Source organism: Lacerta agilis, chromosome 10 (genome assembly GCF_009819535.1).
Source record: "Lacerta agilis isolate rLacAgi1 chromosome 10, rLacAgi1.pri, whole genome shotgun sequence".
Lineage (NCBI taxonomy): Eukaryota > Metazoa > Chordata > Lepidosauria > Squamata > Lacertidae > Lacerta > Lacerta agilis.
This window is the reverse complement of record NC_046321.1, coordinates 7,749,630-7,762,367: the sequence shown is the minus strand read 5'-3', so window position 1 is coordinate 7,762,367 and position 12,738 is coordinate 7,749,630. Positions and strand designations below refer to the sequence as shown.

The following is a 12,738-nucleotide window of genomic DNA, read 5'->3' as shown; positions in this document are numbered from 1 at the left end:
AAACCGCCGCGCGGCTGAAGTTGCGCGGTGCTGCGCGAGCGCCTCCCTCTCTGGATCGGCGCAAGGAGCGCCTCGCAAGAGAGCCTCGCCCTCTCTGCGTGGTAGAAAAGAAAGTGGATTTCTAAAATTATAATTCTAAAGGCGCTGGTGGGCGGCAGTCTGCTTTAAAAGCAGGGCGGAGTTTCTCGCTGTTGGCTGTTGCCTTTGCTAGAGAACGAGGGTTGTGAACTTTGTTTCCAAAGTCAAATTTTGAGTCACTTCGCAAAAATAAAATTAAAGCAGATTGATCACCAGCCAACAAACAGTGGGACTAAGGGGGAGTCGATTTTCAGTCGTGTTGCTTGAACTTTTTTGTTTTGTTTGTTTTTTGTTTTGGAAGAACTTTCTCTGTGTGTTTCTTCTCCTGCAAATTCCCACCAGCGACAAGCCAGGGGAATCTTTTCTGTGTAAATGGATCTGCCGCCTGCGGGATTGGATTGCAATCTCCGGCAGAGGTCACCCTTTGCAGCCATCTGTTGTTGGAGGCACACCACATCTGCTCCAGATGTGCAGGTCCCCCCCCCTTTTAAAAATCCTCCATAGCCAATTGTTTCCCAGGACTTGGATAGCTGCTTCCCTGTCACAGCCCCTTAAAATTTAAAACTGGCCTTAAGGCACCACTCTTGTTTGCAAAAAAAGGTTCGCCTTCTATATTGTGAAAATGTTGAGATTCTCAACCCTCCACCCACCCCCTCCTATAGTGGTGCAGCAATAAACTGCTAGCACCTTTGCAAAGCTAAGCAGGGTCTGGTATGGTTTCAAATTGGATGGGGAACTGCGCATGGGTGTAGGGGGGAGCAGATCAAGTAAGTAATTAAAAATAGGCTACTTATCTAAAAATAGAAACAATCAGAATATTTGAAATTGCAATGCTTCCTGTTGTCACTTGGATGCATATTCTAGCGACACAAGTAGCTCGGTTCTGGAACAGGACAGGTGGGTGTCCTGCCCCCCTCCCAGCATAAATCCTGGGACTGCATGTTGAGATTCCTGCATTGCAGGGGGTTGGACTAGATGACCCTTGGAAGTCCCTTCCAACTCTACAATCCTATGAACCCTCATCACTAGGGATTTTACATGAATCTCAGGGATGAGTGATTCAATCGCCTCAAGTGCAGACGTACAAGAGTCCTCTGTTGTTAGGAGGAAAGGTTGGAACAGCAACTCATGCAGAGATGCGTTGGGCAGACTCCTCCGGGAGGGAAGTAAATCTGGCTGTATCTCAGCACCCAGAGTGACAGAGTCACACCTAATACAGTAAAGGTAGCAGAATCAGCCCACCTCCCAAAGCAGTTGGTTTTTGGAAGGAAGCAAGTTCAGAACTGTAACTCATTGCAGAGACACACTGGGCAGCCTCTCCTCTGGGTGGGTCATTTGGGCTCACAAGCCTTTAAAATTTATGTAGTTGATTCCTCACAGCATCCTCGAGTGAGGATGGTGGCTGGAAAGGGAGCCTGGAGGGGAAATTCATCCCAGAAAGGATAATATTGACAAAAGAGAATCTGTGAAAGACGGGTGGAGGAGTCAGGCTGGGACCACCTGTGTGAGCAAGTCCACGCTCTCCTCTTTCCAAGACCACAAAGCCTCGAGCATCTCACCCCGAGGCTCTGTGTTCGAATCTCGGCATAGCCAAAGGCGGACAGAGGAGATAATACCGCTTCTGTTGGAGTGCCAAGAAAGGGCTTGCAGCAGCAATCCAATTTTCAAAGGCTTTCAAAGCAAACTTGGTCTGGACGTGTGGCTAATTAAATAGCTGCAAGTCATTGCAGGAAAAAAAAGCTTTCCTGGAAGGCGTATGGGAATTGTATCTGTTGTGCAAAGGGGCTTCCTACCCGGGTGTTGCTGCTGATTCCAGCGAGGACAGCTCACATGGGTGTAGAATATATTTTGGGCTGAACATAACCTCTGCAGGGATCTCCAGGAACCTACTGTATATTCTGGCGTATAAGACTACTTTTTAATCCAGGAAAATCTTCTCAAAAGTCGGGGGTCGTCTTATATGCCGGGTGGAGAATCTGCGGTCGAGTATATCTCAAACTCTATATTTTAACTGGAAAAGTTGGGGGCAGTCTTATACGCCCAGCCGTCTTATACGCCGGAAAATACGCTATTTCTGCTGGTTAAGGATGGATAGCTCTGTCCCTCTCAATCTCAGAGTTGTGGGTTTGAGTCCTACCTTGGGGAAAAAAGGGTTCCTGCATTGCAGGGGGTTGGAGCAGAAGCCCCCCCTCCAACACAGGGCTGGCTTAACCACATGTTGAAGTAACTCTTCTTAATGTCTAAAGTGTTTTTTTTTGGGGGGGGGTTCCGCCATAAGCCCACCCGTAAATCCAGAGTCTAAAATTTCCACCCCACGCCTTCTTTTATTTTTTTGTTAAAAGCACATGAGTTTTCAGTAAAGATTTATAGCGTGTCACCACTTCAAATGCTTGCAGATATTAAATTTAAAACTAGAAAAACACAGCGCGGGAATGTTAGGGGTGGAAAAGGATTCTTTCAAGTTCTTTCAGTTGGTTCTTAAGAAAGTGGAAGGGGAGGGGGGTAGAGAGGGAAAGGAACTCATTCCCACCCAGGGGCGTAGCAAGGTAAATTGGTACCCGGGGGCAAAAAAAATTGTCACCTCCCCCAGGCATGGGAAGGGCAGGTGGTACCCAGTGTGGAAAATTTCTTGTCAACCCCCCCATTGATTCCCCCCCCCCCCGCAAATTGGTTTTACGTTATTTCCTATTTTCTTAAAAAGGAATAATAACACGTAATAATAATAATAAACCTTTTATTTATATCCCACCCTCCCCGGCCGAAGTCGGGCTCAGGATGGCTAACATCAGATACGTAACATTGGTATAAAATCAAACAATAATTAAATTACCTCCTAAAAACATCTCAAAATCAAATTAAAGTCTAATTAGATGGCTTTCCACAGGGTTAGGGTTGGGAACAGTAAGTGTTCTCTGAACTGAAATTTCAGCCTTCATGACATAGGAAAACAGCCAAGTGAACAGCTATTTTGGTGGAGGAGGGTCAAGATATTAACCGATATGCATGAAATTTCATATATAGCTATATAATCCCTAGTATAGTAAGATAAGACCTTTGGAGCAGGCATTTAAAAAAAATGTTTCCCCCCCAAAAAAATTTCCTTGATAATTTGTCACCCCCTCCATTATGGAACTCGGGGCGGCCCGCCATCCTCGCCCCCCCCCGAACTGGCACAATATTTTGTAATATGCTGCAATGTTTAATCTTTTAATTGGTTTCGTGAATCATAAACTTGGTTAATTATGGGCATCCTTTCAGCTGATTATACATTTTTAGGAAGTCCCCATTTTAAAAGAGGCATCTCTGCCCCCCCTTTTTTACACGTAGGGAGGAACAGCCTATTCTAAGGCATCACTTTGCTTAGAAAGCAACCACACTCTGTGCTTTGAAACTATTGTTTTCACCTGCATGTTAATGTATGCAAATTGAATCCCCCAATGAATCAAACAAAATTCATATGGTTGATTAAAGACTCCTTAAACCTGAGTGACTGCCTTCATAACATGTGCTGCTGTCCAAACTTCATTTCTCAGGTAGAAGGAGTGGCTTTTAACTGGAGCCAAAATAGGTAGCGGTTAACAGAAATCAGCTATGGCTTATTGGGGTTTATAGAATCCTAAGCTTTGAATGGGACCAAAAAAGACACCTAGCCAATACATCCTTGGCTGCATATACATTGCTTTAAAAACTCCAATCATTAAACCTGCTCTGGGAAGGTGCAAATAATTCAGCTCAACGAATTCATGGAAAAACAGGTCTTCTTTGGGGTGTATTAGAACAACAAATGCATTGGAATCATAGAACCATAAATTTGGAAGGGACCATGAGGGTCATCTAGTCCAACCCCCTGCAATGCACAAATCTTTCTGCCCAATGCGGGGCTCGAACCCACGACCCCGAGAGAAAGAATCTTGTGCTCCACCAACTGTGCTTTGTCTGGCCAGCCTTTTTATCCAAATTAATTTGTATCTCCTGGACTGAAACACATAGCGGAACATGATTTTCCTTATGGATCCTGCGTTGCTCTCAAAAAAAAAATTCTCTTATCTCGGGGCGTTGGCTAATGAAATAATCCATGGCCTTTTAAGATATGTGGGGTACGTGTGTGTGTGTGTGTGTTAATGTTTTTGTTTTATTACTATGTTATGCATTTTTGTGGTTTTATATTGTAAACCTGGGACGCGGGTGGCGCTGTGGTCTAAACCACAGAGCCAAGGCCAGCCAAAATTTGTGGGGGCTGGGTCACGTGACTAGGACTAGACACTTGATTGGATGGGATTGGACTGGATCCCTTCCAACTCTGCAATTCTATGATTCCGAGAATCTGCGAAGTCAGAACGTGTTTCTAAGTGGGAAAGGTCTGTCCCCTCCCCAATCCTCACCATCTTCTGACACAAATTACCCAGAAGCCTTCGGGGTATCTCATCACTAAGGCCAATGTTAGTGGTACTCTGAGTAGATCCATTGAACATGGGCATGAAGACTAAGTTAGACCATTAATTATGGTGGGCCAGGTGATGTGAAAGAGAGCAGGGGGAGGGAAATGTAGATTGATTACTGAAAGGTCTTCTTCCTCGCTACAGGAATTCCGTGATGATGAATTAGGGCTCGGAGAATCCTTTCTCTGAGCAATGGAGACAAGAGGGTCTGTGATCTTCAGCATGACAGAGACTCGGCGCCTCTCCTTGGACGAAAATACAGACCTAGCCAACGGAGATGCTGAACAGTTTGATTCAGGTGGACTTTTTGTGTGTGTGTGTTTTGTGTGTGGGACGCGGGTGGCGCTGAGGGTTAAACCACAGAGCCTAGGGCTTGTCAATCAGAAGGTCGGCGGTTCGAATCCCTGCGACGGGGTGAGCTCCCGTTGCTCGGCCCCAGCTCCTGCCCACCTAGCAGTTCGAAAGCACGTCAAAGTGCAAGTAGATAAATAGGTACTGCTCCGGTGGGAAGGTAAATGGTGTTTATGTGCACTGCCAGAAGCGGCTTAGTCATGCTGGCCACATGACCCGGAAGCTGTATGCCGGCTCCCTCGGCCAGTAAAGCAAGATGAGCGCCGCAATCCCAGAGTCGTCCACGACTGGACCTAATGGTCAGGGGTCCCTTTACCTTTTTAGGACAGCTTTACAAGCCGGTGTACTGTAGCAGTTAAGACAAGTATTGGAAGGAGCCGTGTGTGGCTAGATTCAAGTCCCTACTCAGCTGTGAACGTCACTGGGCAACCTCGAGCCAATCTCTAACTCTTGGCCTAGCCTACCTCACAGGGATGTTGTGTTTGGTGACAAACTAGGGGAGAACAGCAACACGCCACTGGGATATAAATAAATACAGCTAATACACAGGAATGGCAAAATCTGTCCATTTTGGTTGCTCTCCATTTCCTAATTTTAAATTTGCTTCCCTGCATCAGTTTGCAATTATTATTATTATTATTATTTTTAAAGTTCTCACAAAATGTTAAGGAAAGACTTCCGGCGGCGACGCCATCGCCGGGTGGTCGAAGGCTGCTTCGGGTCCGAAGCGCCTTGTCCATCCCGGGGGTTAGGAGCCGCGCTACCGCAGCGCGCGGCTCCGGTTGGGGTGCGGGAAGAGCGTCCCGCACCCTGGGCTCCCCGGCTGCGCCCGCGGAGGCTCCGAACCCTTCCCCTGCCCCCCTGTAAAGGGGGAGTGGGGGTGAAGGGACAACCGGAGCCGGGCTTCGGGGACATGCCCCAACCGGGATGCAAATGCGGCGACAGAGCCCGCGGTGAGCGTCTAAGTTCTACCTGTGAAGAATGGAGCTAAAGGAACCCGGTGGTCGTGAGTAAAGAATTTGAGTGAAATCGTGCTTTTGGGACGATCCGGGGGGAAGGAGAAGGGCAGCCTGCCTCCCTCCCTTCGAGCTCAAGAATCTAACCAATCTGAGTGATTGCTGCTACAGAACTGGCTATAATGTATTTAAAATTGACACATGAGACTGGCAAACTTTTCTTTCGGGAAGCTAATTAGAGGAAAATATCTCCATTTAAAGTTGCGGTATTTGCGCTCCAGCTCAGGAAAATGGCGACGAACAAAGAGGGGAGTAGAAATATGACACCCACTTCCTCCTCCTCTGCCAGTATGCTGGGTTTCGTCCTTGAACTGGTATTGAACTCTGGATTAACGGATGAACAGAGACTCACTGCCTTGAAGGTGGAATTGCTTTGTAGAAAAGTCAAAGTCTTGTGTGGGGGTCTGAAATGGAACCAATTGCCCACAGAGGAGGCTTTTAAAACTTTTGACACTTTGGAAGAATCCCTTGCCAAGGAGCTGAGAGGGCTGATGAGTGAGCTACTTCGGAGAAGAAATTCGCTTTCTGGGGGTGGCAGCCCCAAGGCGACGTCAAGATTTTTTATATCCAGTCCCCGAGGTGTGAGCTCGGGGGCCAGGGACAGAGAATTAAGGTATTTACAAGAAGAAAAGGAATGTTACAAAGAACCGAAGAAGCTGAGAGATGATGAGATGGATACCTCTGAACTCGTGGCAAGGAGAGGTTTGGACTGTGCCTGGATCTGTGGACGTTTGGAGAGGGAAGCTACATGGAAGTTTAGTGTTGAAACCACCAGGAGAAGAATAATGGACAGAGGGGGTGTGGGGTGAAGCATTAAGTAATACTTAAGGTAGCCTGATATGGTAAACTGAAATCGGAGGGTGAATACTGTCAACAATTTTCTGTTATATTTTTTATTTGAACATGAAAGGAGATATTTCAAGTTATCATGTTATTAGCAGCAATCTTAAGGATAGAAGAGATAGATTTGATCGAATAAGCTGTGAAGATCAGTGAGGTGGAGTATAAGTAAAGCAAATCTAAGTGGATTATGTTTATGGAATAAGAGGATTGAGATCAAGATGTAGTGATGTATTTTTAGTAAAATGTTGAAGATATAATTGATTGTAATTATACAATTGAATTTAACTTCTTTTTTTGTTAGGAGAAATGGTTATAAAATAGACTTAGGATATAAACTCGAAGGTGAAAAGACAGGGGAAGTCAATAGTCAAGATACGGAAATAGAAATTTTTTTTTTTCCTAGAAAGATGCAATAAGAAAACTTGACACTGTTTGTATTTGTTCTATGTGTTTTGCATTTGTTTAATTGTAGGTGTGGGTGTGGGTATATGTTGTTATAGAAAAATGCCAATAAATTCTTATAAAAAAAAAAAAAAACAAAATGTTAAGGAAAGTGCGGTAGGTGAAGTTGCTCATCAATGCTCAGGCCCACATGGTCACTGCCTTCCCCAACCACCCGGTGAGCAGGGGCGTTCTTAGCCCCTTGGCTGCCGGGGGCGGGAAGCCAAGAAGCACCCCTGGGGGGCGGAGCATCGCGGTGCGTGCGTCATGCCGTCATGACGCACGCGACGCCCCGCCTCCGGGGGTGCCGGGCGGCGGATTCGGGAGTCTTTGCGGGCTGCAAAGACTCCCGAATCCGCCGCCCGGGCTCCCTTGGCGGAGCGCAAGTCGGGGCAGGGGGAGGGACGGGCCAGCGAGGAGGGGTGTTCCTCCTCGCTGGCCCGCCCCTCTCCATGCCCCGGCTCCGCAAGCCAGCCAGCAGCGGAGCTCGGCAATGAGGCAAGGGGCGGGCCAGCGAGGAGGGGGTGGCACCCCACCTCGCTGGCCCGCCCCTTGCCTCCATGTCGAGCTCTAGAAGACATCTGAAGGCAGCCCTGTTTAGGGAAGCTTTTAATGTTTAATAGATTATTGTATTTTAACATTCTGTTGGAAGCCACCCAGAGTGGCTGGGGAAGCCCAGCCAGATGGGCGGGGTGTAAATAAATTATTTATTTATTTATTTATTTATTTATTTATTTATTTATTTATTTATTTATTTATTTATTTTGATGATGTAGAAAAGGCTACCCTAACAGAAGCCCACCTTTTCGTGGAGCAGACAGAGTTGACTAGGTTCCGGAGCTGATAAACAGCTGAAGTTTATGCCACTAAACGTATTAGAGAAGCAAGGAAAGTGATTGAAAGGACAACTAAGCAAAGCTATTCAAATATGCTTCTAATGAGCCTATTGACTCATTCTTCATTTTCTCAAATAACCTGTGCAACATGAGACCTCATTGCTGGCTTGAACACATAACGTGTATGTTTGTGTTTTTTATTAAGCAGATGAAAGTTCAAATTCCGAAGACGTTGATTTCAACTGGGATGAATACTTGGAAGAGACGGGATCTTGTGCTGCCCCTCACACTTCGTTTAAGCACGTGGGTATTCAATGTGTTAGACAAAATCACAGAGGACAGGGCTATGTTCTAGCACCGCTTCCAGAGGCAGTATTTTTCTGAATACCAGTTGCCTGGAGTTCTGTTGCTCTCGGGTCTTGCTTGTGGGCTTCCCACAGGCCTATGGTTAACCACTGTGAGAAGGGACGCAGGTGCCGCTGTGGTCTAAACCACTGAGCTTCTTGGGCTTGGTGATCGGAGGGTCGGCGGTTCGAATCTCCGCGACGGAGTGAGCTCCCGTTGCTCTGTCCCAGCGCCTGCCAACCTAGCAGTTTGAAAGCATGCCAGCGCAAGTAGATAAATAGGTACCACTGCGGCGGGAAAGTCAACAGCATTTCCATGCGCTCTGGCTTCCACCACAGTGTCCCGTTGCGCCAGAAGTGGTTTAGTCATGCCAGCCACATGACCCGGGAAGCTGTCTGTGGACAAATGTTGGCTCCCTCGGCCTGAAAGCGAGATGAGCGCCGCAACCTCATAGTTGCCTTTGATTGGACATAACCCTCCAGGGGTCCTTTACCTTTACCCTTTTTGGTTGTGAGAATAGGATGCTGGAACAGGTGGGCCTTGGGCCTGATCCACCAGGATTCTTACACATGGGTCTCCAAGCTGGTCCGTGAGCAAGCTTGACCCGAAAGTCTTTAGATAGGTCCAGTAATGCCACCTGATGGGTTGTGGCCTCTTGGAGAATGTTGAGAGGCTTTCTTGGCAGTGTGGATGTTCTCCCTGCTGGCCAGAGTTGGGTGATAGGGCATGTGGCTCAAGTTGTCACCTGGCACCCTTCAGTTCACTGGTTCAAGACCTGCTGTAGACATGGCAGAACCCTAGCTGAGATCTCCTGTGTCCCGTTGGAACACTCCCTTCCTGCCATCCTTGTTCTACTGGGGCAGTGTTCCCCAACCTGGTGCCCTCCAGATGGCTTGGACCAAGGCTTACTTATGCCCCCACGCGGCATGGCCGCAGTCCAAAACACACTAGGAAGAAAGACTCTTTCTGTGTGGGCAACCATGTGTAGAGGACATATGCCATTACTTATTGCAATGCCCAATATACACAGACCCAAGGGACCGATTTATAAAACCTCTGTTCACGAAGGTAATTAATTTAACCAGGGCAGAGAGGGTGAAATGACTGCTGAGTGATGCTGTAGCTAACAAAGTTGCTGGCAGCTGGGAAGATCAGGGTGAAAGAATTAGATAAACTAGCGATTAACTGCAAAGGAGACTTAATTTGTATATTTTATGTGAGAATTACCTCTTATCCTATGTAACAAAGAATTTATTGTATATGTGGCGATTGTTTTCGGATGATGCCACGGCCTTCGGCTAGTGCAGTAAGGTTTATGATGATAATGATGATAAAACATCTAGATGTCCTCTAAATATCTGTAGAGATGTGATATTTTAGCATTTTTTCAGAATTTAGGCATATTTGCAGCGGTGTTCCAAGAACCATCATTTCTGGATTCTATGCACCTGTTCCTTAACTCTGATTTTGTCTTGGTAGACAATACATTGATGGTTATCTTGAGTATTTTGAGTTGTGATTATTGAATGGCTACAATAATACGTAAACAGAAGCACACACCAAGGCAAAAGTCAATCAATCAATCAATCAATTTATTTATTTATTGTGCATAGCCAAAGGCCTTTACAACGTACAGCAGAGGGCAAGGCAAGGCTTTCCTCTGAAATTTCATGAGCTACCCTACAAAAGTTTACAGCATAAAAATGGTAAAATTAAAGTAATTTTACAGCGTAAAAATAGGTAAAATTAACATGTCCAGAACAGAGCTTCTTAGCTGCCAGGGTAAATTTGGCTACCAGGTGTAGATCTTTATCAGCGAACAGTTCGACTGTCAATTGCTAGCGGGATTGTCCTGAGAAACGGTTAAGAATAGATGATTTTTTAAAAATTCTCTGGGCATTGTATATAGGGGGCAAATCGGCAGGTATTTTTATTATTATTATTATTTACTGTATTGAATTTATATGCTGCCCTATACCCTGAGGTCTCACATAAAAGATCACAATATATAAAATCAAAATAAGGACAATAACCCAATAACAACCCCCCCCCAAAGAGCCACATTTTAAAAGGGTATAGGATCACTGGCGTAGGAAGGGCGGGGCATAGGGGGCGGGGCGCCCCGGGCAGCGGGATCCCGATAGGGTTCCATCTCGGCCCGCCCCACCCCCAGAGCACACGCCACGCCCCTGCGGGTGTCACGCCCTGTCCCAGAATGTGCACCAGCCCTGCTCCTGCCTGCTTCCCGCCCCCGGTGCCGGAGCATGAAGCTCCGCCACTGTATAGGATGTCAATAAGATCAAACAAAGGCCTGGTTAAAAAGGAACGTTTCTGCCTGGCGCCTAAAGGTGTATAGTGAAGGCGCCAGGCAAACTTCCCTGGGGAGAGCATTCCACAGACGGGGGAGCCACTGCAGAGAAGGCCCCGTTCTCATGTTGTCACCATGTGGACCTCTCGTGGAGGAGGCACACAAAGGAGGGCCTCAGAAGATGATCTCAGGGTCTGGGAAGGTAGTGCATGATGTCTTTGACCTGATTGCATCCATAAATGCATTTGCATTCCATATGGGGAAATTGAGTCTGTTGGAAACTTAGTTCAGCCAATGCCCTTTGCTGTCAGACAGCACTAGATCCAGAAGCATTTAGACCTGCACATTTGGGAAGGCTCTTCTAGAGAAAATCAGATCTTGCCTCCTTCCCGTTCCTTATGCCAAAGCAACCTGTTTCTTTCTCCTTTTGGGGAAGGTGGAAGTTAGCCTCCAGAGCAGTTTCCAACCCGGCATGAAGCTAGAGGTGGCCAACAAACACAATCCAGAGACCTACTGGGTGGCAACCATCATCACCACATGCGGGCAGCTCTTGCTGCTGCGTTACTGCGGCTACGGAGACGACCGCAGAGCTGATTTCTGGTGCGACGTGATGACAGCCGATCTGCACCCTGTGGGTTGGTGCACCCAGAACAACAAAGTTCTGATGCCTCCCAATGGTAAGTCTAGCATCTTGATATGGCCAAGTTGGCCAAGATCTTCTGCTTAGTATTCTAGGGATGCGTTGTGTCTCTGATCTACCCGCAAATTTTGATCATTTTGATCATGCGCAGGCTGGGAGTCATTTTGGACTCGCAGCTGTCCATGGAGGCGCAGGTTAATTATGTGTCCAGGGCAGATGTTTATCAGCTCCATCTGGTACGTAGGCTGAGACCCTACCTGCCTGCAGGCTGTCTTGCCAAAGTGGTGCATGCTCTTGTTATCTCCCGCTTGGACTACTGCAATGCGCTCTACGTGGGGCTACCTTTGAAGGTGACCCTGAAACTACAACTAATCCAGAATGTGGCAGCTAGACTGGTGACTGGGAGCGGCCGCCGAGACCACATAACACCGGTCTTGAAACTACATTGGGTCCCAATACGTTTCCGAGCACAATTCAAAGTGTTGGTGCTGACCTTTAAAGCCCTAAACGGCCTCAGTCCAGTATATCTGAAGGAGCGTCTCCACCCCATCGTTCAACCCAGACACTGAGGTCCAGCTCCGAGGGCCTCCCTGTGAGAAGTGAGGATACAGGGAACCAGGCAGAGGGCCTTCTCAGTAGTGGCACCTGCCCTGTGGAATGCCCTCCCACCAGATGTCAAAGAGAACAACAACTACCAGACTTTTAGAAGACATCTGAAGGCAGCCCTGTTTAGGGAAGCTTTTAATGTTTGATGGATTATTGTATTTTAATATTTTGTTGGAAGTCTCCCAGAGTGGCTGGGAAGGCCAACCAGATAGGCAGGGTCTAATTAATAAATTTATTATTATTATTATTATTATTATTATTATTATTATTATTACTACTACTACTACTACTATCATCATCATCATCATCATCATCATCATTGGCAAGCTACATCTGGCTGAAATGATCTGCCACCACAAAAATAACTTCAGTATAGAAGGGCCCTAGCTCAGGATTGTAGGGGTGGAGGAGAAATTTCATTCATTCATTCATTCATTCATTCATTGAATTTGTATCCCGCCCTATACCCAGAAGTCTCAGGGCGATTCACAAAAAAGATCACAATATATAAAATAAAAATAAAAACAACAACCCAATATCGGGGCCCCCCAAAAGAGCCGTGTTTTAAAGGGTATAGGGTGTTGATCAGGTCAACCAAAGGCCTGGTTAAAAAGGAACGTTTTTGCCCAGCGTCTAAAGGTGTATAATGAAGGTGCCAGGCGAACTTCACCGGGGAGAGCATTCCACAGACGGGGAGCCACTGCAGAGAAGGCCCCGTTCTCGTGTTGCCACCCTCCGGACCTCTCGAAGAGGTGGCACACGAAGAAGGGCCTCAGGGTCTGGGTAGGTTTATATGGAAAGAGGCGGTCCTTGAGGTATTGTGGTCCTGAGCCAT

At 46.8% G+C, this 12,738-nt stretch overlaps 1 protein-coding gene across 1 annotated transcript in view; it reads left to right on the top strand.

The window, feature by feature from the left end:
* Positions 1–4,661: 4,661 nt before the first annotated feature.
* Positions 4,662–12,738, top strand: part of SFMBT2 (Scm like with four mbt domains 2) — a 66,066-nt gene continuing 57,989 nt past the window's right edge. Inside the window, exons 1-3 of the mRNA XM_033162412.1 lie at positions 4,662–4,815; positions 8,213–8,307; positions 11,094–11,334. Of these exons, the coding sequence (XP_033018303.1) occupies positions 4,710–4,815; positions 8,213–8,307; positions 11,094–11,334 (442 nt within the window). The 5' untranslated portion in view covers positions 4,662–4,709. The remainder of the gene's footprint in view (positions 4,816–8,212; positions 8,308–11,093; positions 11,335–12,738) is intronic.